The 25,855-nt window shown below is 43.8% G+C and overlaps 2 protein-coding genes across 3 annotated transcripts; both read right to left on the bottom strand.

Moving 5' to 3' along the window:
• Window positions 1-7,037: 7,037 nt before the first annotated feature.
• dck (deoxycytidine kinase) lies at window positions 7,038-15,982 on the bottom strand. Of its 2 annotated transcripts, none has more exons than XM_045717704.1 (7): window positions 15,687-15,982; window positions 15,070-15,185; window positions 11,328-11,521; window positions 9,636-9,783; window positions 9,325-9,440; window positions 7,902-8,001; window positions 7,038-7,402 (listed from the first exon to the last, which is right to left on the bottom strand). In XM_045717704.1, exons 1-7 carry the CDS (start codon window positions 15,775-15,777, stop codon window positions 7,286-7,288), a joined length of 882 nt encoding a protein of 293 aa, XP_045573660.1. In that variant the 5' UTR covers window positions 15,778-15,982; the 3' UTR covers window positions 7,038-7,285.
• Window positions 15,983-16,106: 124 nt separating this feature from the next.
• On the bottom strand, window positions 16,107-25,054 carry mol1a (Mps one binder kinase activator-like 1A). Its single transcript, NM_001140270.1, is given in 6 exon segments — window positions 16,107-18,512; window positions 18,913-19,076; window positions 19,210-19,343; window positions 20,994-21,087; window positions 21,902-22,068; window positions 24,975-25,054. Coding segments are annotated over 6 exon segments (651 nt in total). The 5' UTR covers window positions 24,989-25,054; the 3' UTR covers window positions 16,107-18,434.
• Between the last annotated feature and the right edge of the window lie 801 nt (window positions 25,055-25,855).

The raw sequence follows: 25,855 nt of genomic DNA, 5'->3' as shown, positions 1-25,855 counted from the left end.
CAAATTTCCATCAGTGTCTTACTAATGGCTTTTTCTGATATCAGGCATGGCATTGGTGTTTACCCTCAACATGAAACAGCTACAGTACATTAGCAGGCTTCATTTCCATGAGTGAAACATTTGTGTGTGCGTGTCTTTATCTACTATTAAGGAAGATTTCCCGCTTGACAACAAAACTTTAGTCACCTGTTCTCATTCTGTACAATGGATTAAAGTGAGCTAAAAGAAATCAATCTGTGCCTTTTTGTTGAGTGCCTTGAATGAGTCCTTTTGGAAGTTTTTCTTGGTAAACCCATCTCATCCCTCTACCAATAACTCGACTGTAGTCAGTGATAACAGGATGTTTTCCACTACTGCCCTCCAAACAACACAAAAATACCAGATAAATATAGTCACATCTATGTACTTAGACATACGGGCTCTGCTGTATTTCTAGTTATCACACATTCTTCCAATAATCCATTTGTCAGCAGCACGGGGTAAAAAATGTATAAAAATCTCAAGGTGAAACTGATGTGTAAGCCTATCTGTTTACTTTCTAAACAAAGGAATTAAAGGACAGCATTCAAAGGCCTATTGATAGCCTAATAGTAGCTTATTATAAAATATTTGATAAATGTCCAATACATAGGCCCTACAACACATATTCTTTAGATAACGATTCTTAAATGTGAGTTATTAAATTAATAAAACTTAACTTTGCAATACAGCACTTTTTAAAATTGTTATTATATATATTTTATATTTCCCCCCACTCCAGATACAAACTTATACATATGAACAACAACTTACAGAGGCACACAAACAATGACTAAATCTCATCTGCCCAGACCCGCATGCTCACACCCCTATCCCCAGTGCCTGCATTATTGTTTGCCACTTGACCTAAAACTGTACAAATGAATTTTCTCGGTCGCCGCTGCTATTTCAATATTTCAATAATAAATCATTCGATTTTTAATGATGCGTTAATGATGGCAGATTGATTGATTTCCATGTTTTTAGTATGTTATTTCAAGATGAGTGATGAAAAGATAATCATCCAGCCCAAAGAGCCCCACAGCGGAGGTGTCAAGATACCCATGAAACATAGCGGTCAAACAGGGAAATGGTTCCAATCGTTTTTCCAACATTCAATTTTCCCATAAGGGATTTTAGAAAACACCAAAAATATGGGCTGTGTTTTGTGTAGGCTTACCCTGGCATGACTTTTTGAAAACCATGTAAATCTCTCTCGGACAAGGTGACTTATCAATATATTCGGCTCTATTTACTCTGTTTCGAAAATGCTAATTAGCATCAAAGTTGACATCACGCAAGACTACAAATACCTGCAAACTCCTGCACATCATCTCTAGCTGACATCTTTGCTAACAGGTATTGTGTCAATTTAAAACTTGCACAAGACAGTTCACAGAATTGTTCATTTAAAGAAACGTAGCTTATTTATTCATTACTACATTTAGCTAACATTAGATCGTTATAATCCAGAGATTCTTACCTTTGCCTCGATTCGGCAGACTCGTCCAAATCATCATGGCATTTGTAGTTTTTTATGATAGTCACATTAGCAGCTAATTAGCGTTTCATTTGGGGGGGGGGGTAAATACAGGCAAATATATTGATAAAAGCCACCTTGTCCTAGAGAGATTTATAAAAACGTCACACCAGGGTAAGCCTATACGGATCACAGACCTTATTTTAAGTGTTTCTAAAAAAAACTTTGCGAAAAAATAATTGTGAAAAATGATTGGAACCATTTCCCTGTTTGACCGCTAGGTTTTATGGGTATTATGACTCATACTGTGGTACTCTATTGAGTAGCTCACTACACCCCCAAATGCCATGTCTTAAAATATGCAGACAGACGGATTAAAATTAGATTTACATTGTAATACTTTTGACAGCCAACTTTCTAGCTCCGCCCATAATTTTTGGACTTCATAGCGTTCCCAGAAAGCATGGATTATTGAGTCATTATTAGTTTTACACTTAAGACATGACTGTTGTTTGCTGGAGAATGTGTGAATTTTGTCTCTTTGTCACGTCCTGACCAGTAGAGGGTGTAGTTGGGTCAGGACGTGGCAGAAGGGAGTAAGTGTTTTATTGTTTCATTTAATTTTGGCCGTGTGACTTCCAATCAAGCACAGCTGTAGAGGGTTGTGGTTGATTGGGAGTCACACATAAGTTGCCTACGTTTCCGTTGTGTGGTGTGGGTAATTGTGCTTGTCACTGTTGTTGCACCTGACAGGACTGTGTTGGCTGTCAGTTTTGTTGTTTTGTTAATTGCATAGTGTTCGTAACATTAAAAATGACGAACCCTAACTCCGCCGCATTTTGGTCCACTTCTTCCATAGACAGCCGTTACAGAATTACCCACCAAACCAGGACCAAGCGGCGGAAGAGGAAGGAGCAGCAGGACTACTGCGTTATGGACAAATGGACATGGGAACAGATCCTGGATGGAGAGGGACCATGGACTTTGTTGGGGATTATCGCCTCCCGCAGTGGGAGATTGAAGCGGCGAGAGCGGAGAGGCGACACTACGAGGAGAGAGAGCGCAACGAGCGCGAGAGGCAGCCCCAATATTTTTTTTTGGGGGGGCACACGGGACAGTCGGTGGAGCTGAGGTCGGAACCAGAGCCAGTCGGGATGACATTGGAGGTGAGCGAGGGATATGAGACAGAGACTGTGACGGGGTTAATGGGAAAATTAGGAGAGAGAGAGATGAGAGAGCTGCTAGTGTGGTGCATAAAGTACGGCATTCGCCCTAATGAGCGTGTCGTGGGTATGATGTCACCTGAGGCAGCTCTCCATACTCGTCCTGAGGTGCGTGCTGGTTGTCTGGTAAAGACTGTGCCTGCGCCCAGAAACAGGCCTCCTCCATGTCTTCCCAGCCCTGCACATCCTGTACCTACGCCCAGAACCAAGCCTCCTGCATGTCTTCCTATCCTGGTCAAGCCCGTGCCTCCTCCACGGACCAGTACTCCAGTGGGTCTCTCTATCCTGGTCAAGCCCGTGTCTCCTCCACGGACCAGTCCTCCAGTGGATCTCCCTATCCTGGTCAAGCCCGTGTCTCCTCCACAGACCAGTCCTCCAGTGGGTCTCTCCACCCTGGTCTCTCCTGTTCCACCTCATCAAGCCAGGCCTCCGTTATGTCTCCCCAGCCTGGTGAATCCTGAGTCGGAGCTGCCCGCCAGTCAACAGTCGTCAGAGCTGCCCGCCAGTCAACAGTCGTCAGAGCTGCCCGCCAGTCAACAGTCGTCAGAGCTGCCCGCCAGTCAACAGTCGTCAGAGCTGCCCGCCAGTCAACAGTCGCCAGAGAGGTCAGACTGCCCTGAACTGCCGGAGTGGCCGGACTGCCCTGAACTGCCGGAGTGGCCGGACTGCCCTGAACTGCCGGAGTGGCCGGACTGCCCTGAACTGCCGGAGTGGCCGGACTGCCCTGAACTGCCGGAGTGGCCGGACTGCCCTGTTCTGCCGGAGTGGCCGGACTGCCCTGTTCTGCCGGAGTGGCCGGACTGCCCTGTTCTGCCGGAGTGGCCGGACTGCCCTGTTCTGCCGGAGTGGCCGGACTGCCCTGTTCTGCCGGAGTGGCCGGACTGCCCTGTTCTGCCGGAGTGGCCGGACTGCCCTGTTCTGCCGGAGTGGCCGGACTGCCCTGTTCTGCCGGAGTGGCCGGACTGCCCTGTTCTGCCGGAGTGGCCGGACTGCCCTGTTCTGCCAGAGTGGCCGGACTGCCCTGTTCTGCCAGAGTGGCCGGACTGCCCTGTTCTGCCAGAGTGGCCGGACTGCCCGGTTCTGCCAGAGGTGCCCGCCTGCCCTGATCTGCCAGGGTGCCCGGCCTGTCAGGATCAGCCCGAGTGGTCCTCCTGCCCTCCGGTCCAGCCCGAGTGGTCCTCCTGCCCTCCGGTCCAGCCCGAGTGGTCCTCCTGCCCTCCGGTCCAGCCCGAGTGGTCCTCCTGCCTTCCGGCCCAGCCCGAGTGGCCCGCATGCCTTCCGGCCCAGCCCGAGTGGCCCGCATGCCTTCCGGCCCAGCCCGAGTGGCCCGCATGCCTTCCGGCCCAGCCCGAGTGGCCCGCATGCCTTCCGGCCCAGCCCGAGGGGCCCGCATGCCTTCCGGCCCAGCCCGAGGGGCCCGCATGCCTTCCAGCCCGAGGGGCCCGCATGCCTTCCAGCCCGAGGGGCCCGCATGCCTTCCGGCCCAGCCCGAGTGGCCCGCATGCCTTCCGACCCAGCCCGAGTGGTCCGTCTGCCAGGGTCAGCCCGAGTGGCCCGTCTGCCCGGCGCAGCGATCGGCGCCAACAGAGTGGGCGACGCCGAAGGTGGAGCGAGGTCCACGTCCTGCACCTGAGCCACCTCCAGGATAGGTGGGTTGGGGAGGGAGGGTGTAGCACAGTGCCGTCGGTGACGGCAGCCACCCTCCCTTCCCTCACTTATTGTTTAGGTGTTCCTTTTTGTTGGGGATTTTTTTTGTGTTTTCCTTTTTTTAGGTGCATCCCGGGGTCTGCACCTTGAGGGGGTACTGTCACGTCCTGACCAGTAGAGGGTGTAGTTGGGTCAGGACGTGGCAGAAGGGAGTAAGTGTTTTATTGTTTCATTTAATTTTGGCCGTGTGACTTCCAATCAAGCACAGCTGTAGAGGGTTGTGGTTGATTGGGAGTCACACATAAGTTGCCTACGTTTCCGTTGTGTGGTGTGGGTAATTGTGCTTGTCACTGTTGTTGCACCTGACAGGACTGTGTTGGCTGTCAGTTTTGTTGTTTTGTTAATTGCATAGTGTTCGTAACATTAAAAATGACGAACCCTAACTCTGCCGCATTTTGGTCCACTTCTTCCATAGACAGCCGTTACACTCTTGTATAATAAATTCTATACATTTGTTTATACTGGCTTAAGTGTTCATTTTTGTTAACTGTAATTTTGTTAGTTATGCTCAAGTTTTTGCTTGCCTGAGTTATACCTCATTATAAGCTGCAGACCATACTATTGACCAATAGAGTATTCATTTATATTTTTCGTAGCTGTCTATTTACCACCACAAACCGATGCTGGCATTAATACCGCACTCAATGAGCTGTATAGGGCCATAAGCAAACAAGAAAATGCACATCCAGAGAAAGCACTTCTCAGAAAGTGCAGCTAAATGTCACACCCTGATCAGTTTCACCTGTCTTTGTTATTGTCTCCACCCCCTCCAGGTGTCGCTTGTTTTCCCCAGTGTATTTATCCCTGTGTTTCCTGTCTCTCTGTGCCAGTTCGTCTTGCATGTTTCCAAGTCAACCAGCATTTTTCCCATTCTCCTGCTTTTTGCATTCTCCTTTTTCTAGTCCTCCTGGTTTTGACCCTTGCCTGTTTCTGGACTTTGTACCCTCCTGCCTGACCATTCTGCCTGCCTTAACCACGAACCTGTCTGCCACTTTGTACCTCCTGGACTCTGATCTGGCTTTGACCTTTTTGCCTGTCCTTGACCCTTCTCTTGCTTACCCCTTTGGATTAATAAATATTGTAAGACTTCTACCATCTGCCTCTTGTGTGTGCATTTGGGTCTCGCCTTGATACCAAATGCCTACTCTGTGCTGCTTTGAGGCAAGCAACACTGAACCATGCATGAGAGCCCCTACTGTTTCTGGACGACCATGTAATCTTGCTCTCCATAGCAGATGTGAAGGACTTTAAACAGGTTAACCTTCACAAGGCTGCGAGGCCAGACCAGGATGTGTTCTCAGAGGATGCGCTTACAAGCTGGCAAGTGTCTTCACTGACATTTTAAACCTTTCCCTGACCCAGTCTGTAACACCTACATGTTTCAAGCAGACTACCATAGTCCCTGTGCCCAAGAATGCCAAAAACCTGTCTAAATGACTATTGCCCCGTAGCACTCACATTTGTGGAGTTCAACACCATAGTGTCCTCCATGCTCATCACTAAGCTCAGGACCTTGGGATTGAACACCTGGACTTCCTGACAGGCCGCCCGCAGGTGGTGAGGGCAACAACACATCTGCCACGCTGACCCTCAACACGGGGGCCCCTCAGGAGTGAGTGCTTAGTTCCCTCCTTTACTCCCTGTTCACCCACGATTGCCTGTCCGCGCACGACATTAATACCATCATTACCTTTGCTGACGACACAACAGTACTAGACCTGTTCACCGAAGACGATGAGACAGCCTATAGGGAGTAAGTTAGTGTTCTGGCAGTGTGGTGCCAGGACAACAACCTCTCCCTCAATGTCAGCATGACAAAGGAACTGATTGTGGAATATAGGAAACTGAGGCCGAGTACACCCCATCCACATCGCCCTTAGATCCTCAAAAAGTTATACAGTTGCACCATTGAGAGCATCTTGACTGGCTGCATCACCGCTTGGTATGGCAACTGCTTTGCATTTAAACATTTCCTCTCTGAATTGTTGTGAAGTAAATCAATAAGCTTTTTACTGTTGTTTACGAAGTGACAAATAAAATTTGATTTTAGAAAAGATCTGTGACGTTGAAAGAGAGCATAGGAGGTTTAAAGTGTTATGTGTGTGTGTGTGCACATCTCAGTCACCATATCTCAACCCAATTGAACACTTATGGGAGATTCTGAGAGAGCATTTTCCACCACCATCAACAAAACACCAAATTATGGAATTTCTTGTTGCAGAATTGTGTCACATCCCTCCAATAAAGTTCCAGACACTTGTAGAATCTATGCCAAGGCGCATTGAAGCTGCTCTGGCAGCTCGTGGTCCAACACCCTATTAAGACGCTTTCTGTTGGAGTTTCTTTTATTTTGGCAGTTACCTGTATATTTCATGCGCATGAAACGTTTATCTTACAAGTACACCTTTTCACCTGTGACAACCTATTTTATTTTGTAGATTATAGGCAGTTTGCTGAGCTCACACTGACCCTCCAGACCAGGTAGTTTAGTTTAGCTCCATCTCCTGGGCATACAGTATGCTATGCACAGCACTTCAGGTAGGGTTTGCAGGGACCTAGGGCCACAGGCAATTTTTGTTTCCACAAGAATCACACAAAACGTCCTTAGGTTCCCTCATACTGGCAGACCTATTTTATTTTAGGTTTTCATTAAACTGTCCAAATGATTACCAATGATGAAATACATATCAATGTTCTCCCCTTCTCATTCATATTGCTTAAATAACAACACCACACGCCATGAAAGTGAAACCAAGCTATACAAAATCATTATAGTACCCATGCAGTACGATACATTTAAAATTCTTTAAAAATAATATATACAAATAATCAAAATCATTCATTACAAAAAAGCGTGTCAGGTTCCACGTCTCCTCACATCTGGCTCCCCTTCAGTGCAGGATGTGATGGTCATCAGCTGATGTTTACAAGGTACTGAGAAACTCTTTGACCTGGATGAAAAGCACATAACAAGCTGTTAGCACACAATAAATATGGATTAGCGTCAATGTAATTGGTGTGTCCGGTCAGTCTAAGCATTTGATGTGGACACAATATGGAGCAAAGCTTGGATGTGCGAGAGGATGACAGTACTACAACTGGACAGGAAGTGCAGGAACAATTTACCTCAATGTGTGTGTGTTCTACTAATGGCTTTTTGATATCAGTTGTAGCATCTGTGTTAACCCTCAACATGTAACAGCTACATTAGCAGCTCTTCAGGCCTCATTTCCAGAAATTAAACAGTGTGTGTGTGTGTGTGTGTGTGTGTGTATCTTTATCAACATCCCTCTACTAATAATTTGACTGTAGTCAGTGATAACAGGATGTTTTTCACTACTGCCCTCCAAACAGTATGTTTCCTTAACAAAAATACCAGCTAAATATAGTCACATCTATGTACTTCTGAAAGACACTGCTTCATTAGAAATAATGACCAATTTCCATGAAAAACAAATGGCCTATATTCTTACCTTTTCCACCATGTCCTCACCCTTGACCTTGTCAACTTTGAAATCTTCGTTAACATCTAGCGTCAGAATGGGCACGTTATTCAAATACTTATACTCCATGCTGTGGGTCAGGGCCAAGAGGGAACGGGACATACGGTTAGTGACAACAACACAACACACACACACACACACACACACACACACACACACACACACACACACACACACACACACACACACACACACACACACACACACACACACACACACACACACACACACACACACACACACACACACACACAGCTTATGCAATAAACTACATATTTTTTACTCAGGTCAGGCTTCTTAATGGTTGTTTCCTTGTTATTTAAAGGTTATTTCCTTTAAAGCCTGGATCTGCAGTTGCTTTTCACAACAGAAGCTGCTTGTGTTGAGAGAGAAAAAAATAGTGTTTGATGGAAAAACTGGGGTTTGGCCCAGCCCTACTCTATTTCTTCACTCTCACAACAAAAGCAGTGGGGCAGCTTCTGTTGTGAAAAGCAACTGTGGATCCGAGGCCTGATCTGCAGCTTCTTTTCCCCACAGAAGCCGCCCCACTGCTTGTGTTGTGAGAGATACATGTTTTTGTTTGAACGAAAACATGTGGGTTTTGTCCAGCCATAGCTGCTGGACTGGGCTTGGGGAAAATGCGTTTTTGCGCTAAACCCCGCACACTCTAATGATCTTCATTGTCCCTCATATCCCCAAGCCAGCCCAGCGGCTATGGCTGGGCCAAATCCAATGCTTTTGTTCAAACTCCATTTTTTCTCATTCACAACTGAGGGTTTAAGCAGAAATTACTTTGTAAGGGAAGACATCCATCTTTATAAGGAAATTCACAGCTCACAATAGACCTTAGAAACAAGCCTGTTTCCTGTCTCATCCACCTTAATCTTGTTCCCACACTTCCACCCAAATGCATGAAGTCTGGTGGACCAACACATCAAACTTGGCCTTTGTTAGCCAATACAGAGATTCATTGGTTTTATCTACCAGCCAATCATGTCCCACAACACCTTCCCCTTAACCCTCCCCCGTACACTCGTGTGATTCCCTCAAATGAAATGATGACATATACTATACTCACTAGATCACACCCATAGAATTTTATGGTCACTCCCACTATGGCCAACTTTGAGTGGTTGATATCCCAGCCTTACATGTGATGTGCGCAATAGCCTGGATACGAGGTTACATCCATCTATAAAATGTAAACGTTTAAGCTTTTTACTTAATGCTCCTACACACACATGCGCAGACACACATCCCTGCAACAACCCACTCCCTTCCGTAACACTCCCTTCCTCCCTCACAATACCAACACTCCCTTCCTCCCTCACAATACCATCAACACTCCCTCCCTTACAATACCACCAACACTCCCTCCCTCCCTTCCTCTCACCACATGGTTTTGTGCTGCAGCCAGCTCTCGTGTTTGAAGTGAAGTTTCTCCAGGTACTCCAGTGGAATGCCCTGCTCCTCCTCTCTGCCTCTCCGATGCAGCCTCTCCATGCATCTCTACACACACACAAGGACCAGTGCAATTACATTGTTACCACACAGGTATAAGTGTACCTTAATTTAATGTTTTAAAAAAAACATTTTTAGCATGAGGTGTATACCAGTACGTAAAAAACCAATAGGCTACACCATATAATCGACTACAATGTAATTTAAATGTTTTGAACGGTAAGTTCCTAATTAGTTGCTGACCTCTGGTGCGGCTCGGAGGTAGATGATGCCATCCAGCTCGATGTGTTTCCCAAACTGTTCATGGAGCCAGCCGTGCCAGTCCTGGTAGATGGACCACTCTGTCTCGTTCAGACACTCACTCTCATACAGGTTTGCCGCAAAGATGTACCTGGACACAGACACAACATCAACAAAAATGTACCTGCACACAGACAACAACATCAACAAAGATGTACCTGGACACAGACAACAACAACAACAACGATGTACCTGGACACAGACAACAACAACAACAACGATGTACCTGGACACAGACACAACAACAACAAAGATGTACCTGGACACAGACACAACAACAACAAAGATGTACCTGGACACAGACACAACATCAACAAAGATGTACCTGGACACAGACACAACAACAACAAAGATGTACCTGGACACAGACACAACAACAACAAAGATGTACCTGGACACAGACACAACATCAACAAAGATGTACCTGGACACAGACACAACATCAACAAAGATGTACCTGGACACAGACACAACAACAACAAAGATGTACCTGGACACAGACACAACATCAACAAAGATGTACCTGGACACAGACACAACAACAACAAAGATGTACCTGGACACAGACACAACAACAAAGATGTACCTGGACACAGACACAACAACAACAAAGATGTACCTGGACACAGACAACAACAACAAAGATGTACCTGGACACAGACACAACATCAACAAAGATGTACCTGGACACAGACACAACAACAACAAAGATGTACCTGGACACAGACAACAACAACAAAGATGTACCTGGACACAGACACAACAACAACAAAGATGTACCTGGACACAGACACAACAACAACAAAGATGTACCTGGACACAGACAACAACAACAAAGATGTACCTGGACACAGACAACAACAACAAAGATGTACCTGGACACAGACACAACATCAACAAAGATGTACCTGGACACAGACACAACAACAACAAAGATGTACCTGGACACAGACAACAACATCAACAAAGATGTACCTGGACACAGACACAACAACAACAAAGATGTACCTGGACACAGACACAACAACAACAAAGATGTACCTGGACACAGACACAACAACAACAAAGATGTACCTGGACACAGACACAACAACAACAAAGATGTACCTGGACACAGACACAACATCAACAAAGATGTACCTGGACACAGACACAACATCAACAAAGATGTACCTGGACACAGACACAACATCAACAAAGATGTACCTGGACACAGACACAACAACAACAAAGATGTACCTGGACACAGACACAACAACAAAGATGTACCTGGACACAGACACAACAACAACAAAGATGTACCTGGACACAGACAACAACAACAAAGATGTACCTGGACACAGACACAACAACAACAAAGATGTACCTGGACACAGACACAACATCAACAAAGATGTACCTGGACACAGACACAACATCAACAAAGATGTACCTGGACACAGACACAACAACAACAAAGGACAGATGAGAGTGGTGTGCTTAGAAGCAATGTTAGAGAACTATTTCCTTGGAAATAGAACTCTAAACCCTATTCTTGGTATCATATCTTAGACCTAATCCTTGGCATCCAATCAAAGACGACATGTAACGTTACCAAGGTTGACTCTCCTGGTGAGATGTCCGGTTCATCCATACCTGTCACTGTAGACGGAGCGCTCGAAGAACTGCACGGGGTTCTCTGCCTCTCTGAGCTTCCCATTGGTGGATTTCATCTGGGCGCGGACCCTACTCATGAAAGCGTAGGTCTGGAAGGTGTAGGCCCATCTCTCTGGCTTCTCATACATCATCTGCAGCACGTTACCACCATTCTTCTGGGACACGGTCAGCTCCTGGGGACAAAGAGGAGAAGGTGGGTTTAATACTGAGGCTAAGAGAGATACAGTACCATTAAATGTACTGTATACCCTTGCACATCAAAGAATACCAACCACAGAAATACCACAGCAATACAGTTATAATCAAAGAGTAATCACAGATATATTGTGTTGTGTGTGTGTATATTCTGTAGTATCGCGCTGTAGGCTAACCACTACTGAGTGAACAGAGAGTGGTGCCAGGCTCTGTGTGTGTGTTTATCACAGGAGGTTGGTGGCACCTTAATTCGGGAGGACGGGCTCGTGGTAATGGCTGAAGCGGAATAAGTGGAAGGGTATCAAATACATGAAACAAACGGTTTCCATGTGTTGAATCCATTCCATTTGCACCGTTCCAACCATTATTATGAGCCGTCCTACCCTCAGCAGCCTCCACTGGTGTGTATGTGGTTGGTTAGGTGGTCCAATCTGACCACAGGTTACGGAATGTGTTTCCAGTTCGCTCACTGCACACATAACTCATCATTCAAAACCTCTCTTCAATTTCGGCATGGGTGTGGTCCGTGTAGAAACTAAGTAGCAATTTCCAGTGGTGGAAAAAGTACCCAATTGTCATACTTCAGTAAAAGTAAAGATATCTTAATAGAAAATGACTCAAGTAAAGGAGAAAGTCACCCAGTAAAATACTACTTGAGTAAAAAGTCTAAAAGTATTTGGTTTTAAATATAGTTACGTATCAAAATTCAATGTAATTGCTCAAATATTATACTTACAAAGTATAAGTAAAAGTATAAATAATTTCAAATTCCTTATATTAAGCAAACCAGATGGAACCATTTTCTAGTTTTTTATTTATTTACGGATAGCCAGTGGCACACTCCAACATAATTTACAAACAAAGCATGTGTGTTTAGCGAGTCCGCCAGTGTAACGCCCTGGCCATAGAGAGGGGTTTTTGTTCTTTATTTTGGTTAGGCCAGGGTGTTACATTGGGTGGGCGTTCTATGTTCATTTTCTATGTTGTCTGTTTCATTGATTTTGGCCGTGTGGCTTCCAATCAGGCACAGCTGTTGTTGGTTGTTGCTGATTGGGAGTCACACATAAGTGCCTGTTTTTCTGTTGGGGTTTTGTGGGTAATTGTTTCTGTTTAGATTATTTCCGAACAGGACTGTTTTGCTGTCGGTTATCTTGTTTTTGTATAGTGTTCTTATGTTAATTAAATACAATCATGATGAACACTAACTCCGCTGCGCCTTGGTCTACTCTCTCTCCCGACAGCCGTTACAGCCAGATCAGCGGCAGTAGGGATGACCAGGGATGTTCTCTTGATAAGTGCATGAATTTGACAATGTTCCTGTCCTGCTAAGCATTCAAAATGCGATGAGTACTTTTGGGTGTCAGGGAAAATGTATGTAGTAAAAAGTACATCATTTTAATTAGGAATGTTGTCAAAAATATAAATAGTAAAGTAAAGTACAGATACCCCAAAAACTACTTCAGTAGTATTTTAAAGTATTTTTACTTAAGTACTTTACACCACTGGCATTTCTCAATGAAAACATCCAAAGGTAGCCTGTCTAATTGTAATGGTGGTGGGAGAGTGTTGGGGATGGGCATAGTACTTATTCACCATGTGGTGTAACAATAATGTCAGAACACCTCTTGATATTACAGTAGACAAAACCATCTGACTATGTAGATTGAGGAACTGAAATAGTAGGACAGACATATTTGACATGACTGAACTGAAGTTTGTGGTGGGGTGATGTATGTTGGTTGGGACAGCCTGGGTGTAGTGGTGGTCAGTAGTGGTGCCCTGCCCTGTCGCCATACTCAGCTGTTCAGGGTGGGGGCCATCTTTTCCCCTGGGTGTCTATTCTAACAGACACTGACCAGTGCAGTGGGACAGATGGCAGCTGCTGTATTATTCTAAACACAGCACATACTGTACACACACACTAGACTTGGACAGTATACTGTATGTACCGTATCCAGAGGGATTTAGAATACCGTAAAAAATAATTACAAAAAATTAAATCATTGGCTGTGGGGTTGCGTGCTATGCCAACGCTTAGAACTAACTATAAGTTAAAGTTGCACCGCCATTTCCTTGTTGCTAAAACTCAAATAGTTTGCCTAATTTCAGTTTATGTGACAAAATAAGATAGTATAGTGTAGAGGAATCATTGTACCATCCAAACCGCTGTGAAATATATTTTCAATAACCAATAATATTGTTGTTTCAGCTGTTTGAAGCTGGTGTACAAACCAGAAAGTAAAAGATACGAAAACAAAACTTAAGAATAGGGAGTATAGAAATAGCGCACATTGAACAGATCTACCGCTTCTTAGACTTGCTTTCAAGTAGAATAATAGGTCTATAACTCACATTTCTATGTGAATTTGGTCAGGTCGCCCAAAAAGTTACATATTGCCACTTTAACTATCTACGATGTGCCAAATAAATTATCTCCAGCTCAGGAATCCAGCTATGCATTTGGTTTTCTAACTTGCAAGATCACGCTTCTAGGTTACAACAGAGAATCTGCCCACGGTAAATAAATACATTTGGAAAGAAATAGCGCCCCTTGTATGCACTGCCGGTAATACTGTATACTCCGGTATGATACAGGAACGGTATGAAGGTATTAACATCTCGATACCCCCAACCCAAACACACACACTCACAATGCACACTGTCATACTCAGATGTCTCTCTTGAGATCTCTTAGGGCAGGCATGACACAGAGCTGTCTATCATGCCACAGAGCCACCACACACACAGAAAAATATGTATCTACACAACATTTCCATTTTAAATATCCGTACACCAGATGTAGGCAACCCTATTTCTGGAGTGACACAGGCACTTCATTTTTTTATTTAACTGACAAGGAAAACCAGAACTGTTGAATTTACTGTTGAATCATTAAACTGATCAATGAGCCCAGTTGGTCAGGTGTGGTGCCTAGTTAGAACAATACCCTGCATTACCCGTGGCACTCCGGGAACAGGTTTGCTTACCTCTGCCGTACACCCTGACTAGATCCTGACTACCAGCTGTCCCATTATGACAACATTCAGGGTTCCTCTCTGACTGGTTTCATCAGTTCATTCCTCCAGGGATTAATGTTATCTAGGTTACATTCAAAATGGCACCCTATTCCCTAAATAGTACACTACTTACACGACTACAGCACTATGGGCCCTGGTCAAAAGTGAGCACTACATAGGGAATAGGGTGCCATTTGGGACACAATCCTTATCTAATTTCTGATCAATTCCTGGCGTTAGCAACTGGATAGATGTGGATATGAGACCTTTAAACCACTAGGGAGGGAGCGGATAACTAACACTCTCTTCCACTTATCTACAGATCAGAAATATTCAGCCCTGATCCAGACATGTATGCATGAGCCATGTAAGAAGTGGCCAATCTTAGCATCTGAAGTTGAACTCTTTGCATGGGTTGGTATGTATACCGTCTCTGTGTGTGTTCATTAATCACAGGTCAAACTCCTTTGAGGGATGGGTGAAAGTTCGGTCAGATAAGCATACTGTACCTCAAACTCGCTGTGTTGTGTTTGTACATTGCACCACCTGGCGATGGGTTCGGGCACTACTTCCCAGTCTTTGCTCTGCTCTTCCAGAAGGCGCACGAATGTAGATTTGCCCGCCGCTGCGGAAATGACACTGAAGTCAGTTTCTTTTTCCACAATAACCCCGACTGCTATACAATTTCAAGTTCAACCATATCAATATCTATTTACAATCTTTGCAGACGTTTCAGTTGAAAATAACTACAGTATTGTGACTACATCTCTCACTAGAATAAAACGGAAGCCCTGGTGCGTGACATTAAACATTTTCAAAATGTTTTCATGTGAGTTTTGTAAATAGTAGATCCTTGTTATGTTAGTCTTTAGGAATACACTGTTTGTACATATTTATAAAAAACATTTTTTGTATTTTATAGTAATTTTAATTTAACCTTTACTTATCCTGCGCATCAGCTAGCTAACGTTAAATTAAATCATGTAATCAACAACGCTAGCTACATGGCACGCTCTATAGTTAAACGTTTTACAGTTACGAGCTAGCTAGGGGCAGTATAGCAATTGTATTATTTTTAGCAATCCTACATCCAAGTTGGTGACCATTTTAAACTAGCGTTACTTACCAATGTTGCCTTCTATTGAAATTCGTTTTGTCTTGTCCATATTGTCGTTTAAGAGACTAGGACCTGCTCTCTTCGGCGGCGTGGGCGACATATTTTTTTAATATTTTGTGTCGAAGGTTTCGTTACAGGTGTCTGGACTATAGTATCTTCAATTCTGATGAAATTGGTTCAGATGGCGCGTTGTGACGTTATGAAACTTTGGCGGCAACATCTCTTAGTCACACTGTAAGCAGCCCGTCATGGGAGTTTTCTAAAGTTTGTGGAAGGAGGGAGATCGCCCCACCTACTATTTTACTGTTTGTTGCACCACTGGTTATAACGACCTTAATCAACGGATATGATTTGATCAACAAGAGCCATAAACATGATACTGTAGGTCTACTTTCTTCTCCAGAGAAGTGAGACGCAAGACAACGATAATCTGGTCAAAGAACACCTTTATTTCCATCATAAACAGCATTCAGTATTGTACAGTTCAGTAACTTACCACCCTTAGCAAATTCATATTTACAACTCAGTCATCAGAAGATACTCTTACAGCAAGGGGAATATACAGACAGGGCACCAAATTCTGCATGTGATGAACAAGCATTTCCTTGTTCTCAGAGAAGCATGGCAGATGGGCTTTGTTACTTTACCACCTTCTGATCAACACAATCATGTTAATTTTTTTAAGCTATGTCAAAATAACACATTGATATAAGTAAGAAGGAAATATGACATGGTGTAAAAGGGGGAAAGAAACAACCTCTAAAAGAGACCTAATAACATTCTTTAATATAGACTTACACCCATCAGTCCATGCCAGCTACCAAAATATGATATCAAAGCAAAATTCTGTCCATTGTTGTATTTACAGTATGGATTTCATAGCAGAAGTTAGTTGCATCTCCATATCAAATCTTCCTGAAAAGATGGTATAAAATGGCATTTAAACATATTCCATTGTACTCATGTCTTACTGCATACTATAGTAGTAGGTCTATAGTTCCGTTGCTGTTCTAGGACTTGTCTCAGTACCAATATCTACCACTTTAAAACACCTCTGAATAACACACAGAAAGAAAAGCATTTGCTCCCATCTGTATGAGTGGAAAATAGTAAATTGTTTATACTTTGAGTGGCATGACCATTATTGCATAGTAAACATTTTCATTTTGGATTCCATCCCTCTGCAGCACAGCAATACATTACTCAACAGAACTTACAAAAGGCATAGGAAATCACACTATTGAAAGAAGCATACGCTGATAGCACTGAATATGCTGTTATAGTTGACTACGTGGCTCATCACTTTAGTAACATTATATGGGAAGATAATGCAACAGAGCCTAAATGACGTAGTTCAGTACAGTTTCTAAAAGAAGACAGCATATTTGCCGTAAAGGAAAAACATTCAGGCAGAGGTCAGGAAACTGTTCAAAGTGCTTCATGGCTGGTAAGACAAAGGGCAAGGGAGCACCCCATCTTTGTTTATAAAAGTACAGTAACTATGGTAGCCTGAGTACCAGTCTTTTTGTGCTATCATGCCAACCCTCAGTCACTGATTGTCATGCCGAACCTGTTTGACTTGACAATGACAGCAATGGAGAAGGCAAGAGCACAAACAGATCTGGGACCAGGCTATAACTACGGTGCTCTTGGCCTCAAAGACAATATTTTTCTTGTAGACTGTATGTGGCCCATCAAATACAGCTTGTGCCATTACTGGTATTGTAACAGTTTAAACTACTGTAGTCGTATCTAGAACTGACTTGAAAACAGACAACAACAAAAAATGACCATATGTTGAGGCAAATTAAAACATGGACCCAAACCTCAGATTTAAATTTCTCCCTTCATATTAAAGCTGCTCTTTTATAGTTACATAAAGTAACACTTCAATGGGAATCTCAGAGAAAGCCAGTGAGGGCAAATGTTCCCTTTGCAGCCACCAGTATGTTGTGCACTTATTTTGTTGTTCTGTGGGAGAGTGAGTGTGAACTAGCCTCATACTACCATCCTGAACTCGCAAGCTTACATAAATATGTTTGCGTTCACTGATATATTTATGTACGCTCACAAGATGAGGATGGTAGTACGAGGCTAAGCATGAACCATAAATCAGGCACTTCGAAATATCAACTCTGTTTGATGGATTATACCAACTCTGTTTACAGTTTATCAATGGATGTTTGATGGGTTATATATATGGGTTATATATACCAACTCTATTTGGGTTTTGGTTAGCCCACAATACATTAAATCCAGTCATCTCATTATACCAAGACTAGGCAATGGGGTCATTTCTTCAACCTAATGTAAGGAGTTTTGTTGCAGTTATCACCAATGTGACCAATATGCTCAAATATTTGTACAATAGTTATGTAGTCCTTTATTTCTTACATAGCCTCCATGTATGAACGTGCCAACTTTAGTGGTAGGTTTTGTAGAAGCATCTGATAAATATACACCAAATAGAGGAATCTAATAAATACCAGTGATTTCAGTTTGAGGATCGGTCCAAATTAATCCAACCATAATGAGCACATACCAGCTCAGACAGCAGTATAGTACTCCCTCATAGTCGAACCCCTTTGTCTATGACAGTGTAAGACTCTTCCTTACTTACCTGGCTTTCTTCAGAACATTTCCCCAAAGTTAGCGTATGCTGTATACATATAGCCAGTGCAGGGCAGGGTAGAAGGGACATCTGTGCAGAAATAATAGTAGACTACCATAGAGTTAAAAGGATAAGTCAGTCTGGGTTTATCTGTCCTTGGTGGTCAGTTTATCAATCAGCTCCTGGAGTGGCACCAGCTCTTTCCTGTCAATCAAGTTAAACTCCTGAAAGCGACAGAGAGGAAGACCGGGATTAAAGCAGGCGATTGCTACAGATTGGTGATGGATACATTGTAGATTGTAAAGCACTTTGAACATCTGGAAAAGCGCTACATAAACCCAATCAAGTGTTTCCATCTTTATGTCTCAGTCCTACTGTAAAAAGGGTCATTGCCTCTAGATCTTGGTCGCATACACTGAGGATAACCTGGCTGCCACTGTTTGAGTCAACATCAAATGAGCTAGCTCAAGCAGATATAAAAAGACTGGGAACCAGGTATTTCCATCTTTAACTTTTAAATGTAGCCTTGCCAGAACTACACCATTACGAATAAGGGGTAGGCCTACTGCTGAAATAATAGCCTTGGGAACCAGACTACATTGATAGTGGGCTCCGGTCCAGTACCTGAACAAAGAAGATGAAGTGTTTGAAGGAGGTGTTGAGGTGGGCCTCCTCCTGCAGCTGCATCACAGAGTCAAAGTGTTGATGGTAGATGTGGGCGTAGACCCTGAACAGGCGTTTCAGGATGGTCTTGGCCACAGACATAAAGTTCCGCCTGAACGGGACACCTTGAGGGCAAAGGTACAAAGTATATTGATTTATCAGGGTATAAAACAACTAAAGACAAATGGTGTTGCTTCACTGGAAATGCAATATACAAAGACATGGTTATGACAAAACATGATGGACATGAACTCATACCTATCTTAGACGGAAACAGTGTCTCATCATCGAGCTGGTCCTGCACCCAGGTCATTAGGTAATCAATGTACTTGGGAGCTGAGCATTTGATCGGCTTCTTGATGTTGGTTCCATCTGCCCAATGATACTCATATCTACACAAAAAAAGTTACATTGAGGGAAAAAAGTATTTGATCCCCTGCTTATTTTGTACGTTTGCCCACTGACAAAGAAATTATCAGTCTATAATTTTAATAGTAGGTTTATTTGAACAGTGAGAGACAGAATAACAACAAAAAAATCCAGAAAAACACATGTCAAAAATGTTATAAATTGATTTGCATTTTAATGAGGGAAATAAGTATTTGACCCCTCTGCAAAACATGACTTAGTACTTGGTGGCAAAACCCTTGTTGGCCATCAGAGGTCAGACATTTCTTGTAGTTGGCCAACAGGTTTGCACACATCTCAGGAGGGATTTTGTCCCACTCCTCTTTGCAGATCTTCTCCAAGTCATTAAGGTTTCGAGGCTGACGTTTGGCAACTCGAACCTTCAGCTCCCTCCACAGATTTTCTATGGGATTAAGGTCTGGAGACTGGCTAGGCCACTCCAGGACCTTAATGTACTTCTTCTTGAGCCACTCCTTTGTTGCTTTGGCCGTGTGTTTTGGGTCATTGTCATGCTGGAATACCCATCCACGACCCATTTTCAATGCCCTGGCTGAGGGAAGGAGGTTCTCACCCAAGATTTGACGGTACATGGCCCTGTCCATCATCCCTTTAATGCGATGAAAGTGTCCTGTCCCCTTAGTAGAAAAACACCCCCAAAGCATAATGTTTCCACCTCCATGTTTGATGGTGGAGATGGTGTTCTTGGGGTCATAGGCAGCATTCCTCCTCTTCCAAACACTGCGAGTTGAGTTGATGCCAAAGAGCTCCATTTTGGTCTCATCTGACCACAACACTTTCACCCAGTTGTCCTCTGAATCATTCAGATGTTCATTGGCAAACTTCAGACGGGCATGTATGTGTGCCTTCTTGAGCATGGGGACCTTGCGGGCGCTGCAGGATTTCAGTCCTTCACGGCATAGTGTGTTACCAATTGTTTTCTTGGTGATTATGGTCCCAGCTGCCTTGAGATCATTGACAAGATCCTCCCATGTAGTTCTGGACTGATTCCTCACCGTTCTCATGATCATTGCAACTCCACGAGGTGAGATCTTGCATCTTGCCCCAGGCCAAGGGAGATTGACAGTTCTTTTGTTTCTTCCATTTGCTGCTTGGCGATGGTCTTGTAGCCCATTCCAGCCTTGTGTAGGTCTACAATCTTGTCCCTGACATCCTTGGAGAGATCTTTGGTCTTGGCCATGGTGGAGAGTTTGGAATCTGATTGATTGATTGCTTCTGTGGACAGGTGTCTTTTATACAGGTAACAAGATGAGATTAGGAGCACTCCCTTTAAGAGTGTGCTCCTAATCTCAGCTCGCTACCTGTATAAAAGACACCTGGGAGCCAGAAATCTTTCTGATTGAAAGGGGGTCAAATACTTATTTCCCTCATTAAAATGCAAATCAATTTATCACATTTTTGACATGCGGTTTTCTGGATTTTTTTGTTGTTATTCTGTCTCTCACTGTTCAAATAAACCTACCATTAAAATTATAGACTGATCATTTCTTTGTCAGTGGGCAAACGTACAAAATCAGCAGGGGATCAAATACTTTTTTCCCCTCACTGTACATGAATGGCAATGTATCATTATGACATAGGCAGAAAGGCAAGCAAGTCCACACACCCACACTTACTTAGGCCCAGCAGACATGACAGGACAGCTCTCTTCAGTGCAGAAGTCTGTTATGGTGCCATAAAGCATGTTGATCTGGTTGAAGAAATCTACAGCTGTGGACATAAAGAAAGGACATGTGGCATCATGAGGGGCATGTGAGCTGAGCTCCATAGCATTTATATCCTCCAGACAACATTCATATAGAAGAAAATAAACATTATAGTGTGGGATCTCAGATCTAATTAGTGTGTTGGCAGACATAGGGGACACAATAGCCCTCTCACACAATCATTCAGCCCTCCAGAGTCGCCTCTCCCGATAAGCAGACTACTGGAAATTAAATCTTGCTCAGGGCCCCAGATTAGCTTGAGACGCCCATGCATCCCCCTCTCAATCACACATGACCTACTATGCACATTGAAGTCAGTAGAAGAGCAAAGCTCTGAAAGTTCCACCTGTCAAACCATCTTCGCCTACTATACTGAGACTTGAGAAATAACAAATTGGACGTCCTTTTTCACAGACAGCTCTGACTTAGTGAGGTTAGCGTAGCCTGGTTCTCTATTTGCTAATCTCACAGCAGAAACCCAGACAGCTTGTCCGCTGAATGACTGGGTTAGGTCATCAGTGTGTCCCAGAGGAAGTGAGACATCCGCTGGACGAGTCATCCGTCTTGGTGGAAAAACAGAGACAGCAAAGAAAGCACCGACAGGGGTGGACAATCATCTCTGTTTAACATTCAATGTAGTTTTTGGTCTGGAGTTTATGTTAAAATCCTTCCCAGATACTAGGCCCAATTCTATACTGAAAATTAACTCCTCAGCCTTGCAGATTGCTATTGAATCTGAGTAGACACTTAGAAGGGGATCAAGATTTCACACAATGTTAGTGGTGTTAAGGGGTTAGAGAAGTGGATGTGTTCCTTACTGTTAACTGCCACCCACTCGTTCAAGTCTTCCCCATCGGGTAGCATGACAGCCATGCGCAAGTTCCCACTGCCCAGTGTCGCCTCGGCATGTTTCAGCAGCTCATACTGATGAGATCCCTCCGGGATGTTCTTCTTGGGCTTGAAAGTCTTGGACGAACGATTGCCACTGTGGGAGAAATTAGAATGGAAAGACAATGAAATGGATCAAGTGTGTGTGTTTCAAGTTATGTCACACGCACAGCCTTTCTTACAAGCTCTAACCCCAACAATGCAGTAGTCAATAACAATGTAATACTAAAAATAACATAAGGTAGAACAAAAATATACACTGCTCCAAAAAATAAAGGGAACACTTAAACAACACAATGTAACTCCAAGTCAATCACACTTCTGTGAAATTAAACTGTCCACTTAGGAAGCAACACTGATTGACAATAAATTTCACATGCTGTTGTGCAAATGGAATAGACAACAGGTGGAAATTATAGGCAATTAGCAAGACACCCCCAATAAAGGAGTGGTTCTGCAGGTGGGGACCACAGACCACTTCTCAGTTCCTATGCTTCCTGGCTGATGTTTTGGTCACTTTTGAATGCTGGCGGTGCTTTCACTCTAGTGGTAGCATGAGACGGAGTCTACAACCCACACAAGTGGCTCAGGTAGTGCAGCTCATCCAGGATGGCACATCAATGCGAGCTGTGGCAAGAAGGTTTGCTGTATCTGTCAGCGTAGTGTCCAGAGCATGGAGGCGCTACCAGGAGACAGGCCAGTACATCAGGAGACGTGGAGGAGGCCGCAGGAGGGCAACAACCCAGCAGCAGGACCGCTACCTCCGCCTTTGTGCAAGGAGGAGCAGGAGGAGCACTGCCAGAGCCCTGCAAAATGACCTCCAGCAGGCCACAAATGTGCATGTGTCTGCTCAAACGGTCAGAAACAGACTCCATGAGGGTGGTATGAGGGCCCGACATCCACAGGTGGGGGTTGTGCTTAGAGCCCAACACCGTGCAGGACGTTTGGCATTTGCCAGAGAACACCAAGATTGGCAAATTCGCCACTGGCGCCCTGTGCTCTTCACAGATGAAAGCAGGTTCACACTGAGCACGTGACAGAGTCTGGAGACGCCGTGGAGGACGTTCTGCTGCATGCAACATCCTCCAGCATGACTGGTTTGGCGGTGGGTCAGTTATGGTGTGGGGTGGCATTTCTTTGGGGGGCCGCACAGCCCTCCATGTGCTCGCCAGAGGTAGCCTGACTGCCATTAGGTACCGAGATGAGATCCTCAGACCCCTTGTGAGACCATATGCTGGTGCGGTTGGCCCTGGGTTCCTCCTAATGCAAGACAATGCTAGACCTCATGTGGCTGGAGTGTGTCAGCAGTTCCTGCAAGAGGAAGGCATTGATGCTATGGACTGGCCCGCCCGTTCCCCAGACCTGAATCCAATTGAGCACATCTGGGACATCATGTCTCGCTCCATCCACCAACGCCACGTTGCACCACAGACTGTCCAGGAGTTGGCGGATGCTTTAGTCCAGGTCTGGGAGGAGATCCCTCAGGAGACCATCCGCCACCTCATCAGGAGCATGCCCAGGCGTTGTAGGGAGGTCATACAGGCACGTGGAGGCCACACACACTACTTAGCCTCATTTTGACTTGTTTTAAGGACATTACAACAAAGTTGGATCAGCCTGTAGTGTGGTTTTCTACTTTAATTTTGATTGTGACTCCAAATCCAGACCTCCATGGGTTGATAAATTGGATTTCCATTGATTATTTTTGAGTGATTTTGTTGTCAGCACATTCAACTATGTAAAGAAAAAAGTATTTAATAAGATTATTTCTTTCATTCAGATATAGGATGTGTTGTTTAAGTGTTCCCTTTATTTTTTTGAGCAGTATATTAACACAATATATAAAAATAAGAACACAATATAGTAAGCAAGCATTCTATATACAGGGCCAGTTCCAATACCATATTTACAATGTGCAGGGACACTGAATCAATAGAGGTAGATATATATAGGGGTAAGGTGACTAGGCATCAGGATATGATAAACAGAGTAGAAGCAGCGCATATGATGTTTGTATGTGAGTGGGTGTGCATGTGTGTAAAGTCAGTATAAATGTATGTGCATATTATGTATGTATGAGCAAATGGTTGAGTTAGTGTTTGCATGTGTGTTGGTGTGTCAGTGTGCAGCCCTGTGAGTGTTCATAGAGACTGCAAAATAAGAATAAAATACAAGGGTCAACTCAGATAGTCCGTGTAGCCATTCTGTTAGCTATGTGTGTGTGTGTGTCAGGCAGGGAGATAAGGGAAGTGAACTAGGGAGTGATACAGTAGGCTACTGGGTTCTTTAAAATAAAGAAATTGTTACATAATAGAAGAGCACATAATATTTTGTTCAACAAAAGCTGACTTCACACACCCTCTGAAAAAATAGCAACTGCCAAAGTACTCTCTTTGATAGTCAGCTAGTAACGTTAACAATTTGGTTAAGAATGTAACTCCAGTGTTTGACAATGTTATGTCAAAGAAAAAGCACTGATTGCAAAACGTATATTTTCAGTCATAGCAAACTAGATAAGCTGCGTAGCTAGCTAACAACTAAGGCCCATTTGCTTGCATGTACTGTATGTAACGTTAGGTCGCAGGCTACCGTGATGATGCCACACATTTGCTAATTATTTAGAGAGAGACAGTCATAGCAAATTTAGCCAACTTGATAGCAATAGATAATAATAGTTACCTATTTATTATAACGTTAGCTAGCTAGCTGGACTAGTTAGAAATCGTGGCATTTAACAGTACAATTCAGCGTTCGGCTACAGACCTAGCTAAGTAGATAACTAGCTAGCTAGGTAGTTAACGTTAACTATCTATCCAACTAACTAACGTTACTGTACACTCCACATACACTCAGCTAGCTAGCATTTCCATATTGTAGCTAAACTTAGCCTAGCTATATGCGTTAGCCTATAACATTTTCACGGCTGGCTATGTTAATGTTAACACGTTAGCTTGAAAAGGCAGGCACATTGAACAACATAATACGTGGGAGACGAATACTCACAATAGAAAGCTCATGTTTCTCTTCTTTATAACGTAAAAGTAGAACCTTCGTAAGACCGCTGTGTGGAGAGAGTGAAGTCAAAACAAATGCTTCCAGTGCAGTGTCAGGCTTGTCAAACTGGTCCAAATTACGGACTGTTTAAGCGGACCCTGAACTAAAACTTTGTCCTACGACTAAAATGTAGCTTTGCATCAGCGAGCTCTGTAACATCTAGCTACCTAGCCAAGATATAAAGTCGACCGCCCAAAACGTTTGCTTAGCTGGATGACTGACTAGCATTACTATGAGATCTGGTAAACTGCACAGCACATTTGTTTACAGCAAACTTCAACGAGCCCTATTTGGAAATTAATTCTCGCGATAGAATCCCATTCACATTTTCATAGTACTCTACTGTCACCAGCAGAGAGCAGTGTGGAATCGTTTTTCTCTGGACATGATGGCACCAACAGACAATTGCCCTGTTTCTTGCCATATGCTTTGCAGTATTTCATTTTTCATGTGTTATTCCTTTTTTGTACTTTTTACCCTCAATTGGTAGTTACAGTCTTGTCCCATCACTGCAACTCACTGTGGCTCAGTTGGTAGAGCATGGTGTTTGCAATGGTATTTGCAACGCCAGGGTTGTGGGTTCGATTCCCACAGGGGGCAGGTACGGGGAAAAAAAAAAAGATGTATGAAGTTAATTGAGATGTATGCATTCACTACTGTAAGTCGCTCTGGATAAGAGTGTCTGCTAAATGACTAAAATGTAAATGTATGGACTCAGGAGAGGCAAAGGTTGAGAGCCATGCATCCTCTGAAACGCAACCCTGCCCGCTTGGCCAACTGTGCACCGCCTCATGGGGTCTCCTGGTTGCAAACCTGGGTCTGTAGTGATG

Source organism: Salmo salar, chromosome ssa01 (genome assembly GCF_905237065.1).
Source record: "Salmo salar chromosome ssa01, Ssal_v3.1, whole genome shotgun sequence".
NCBI classification, from domain to species: Eukaryota; Metazoa; Chordata; class Actinopteri; order Salmoniformes; family Salmonidae; genus Salmo; species Salmo salar.
This window is presented reverse-complemented; position numbering and strand designations above follow the sequence as displayed.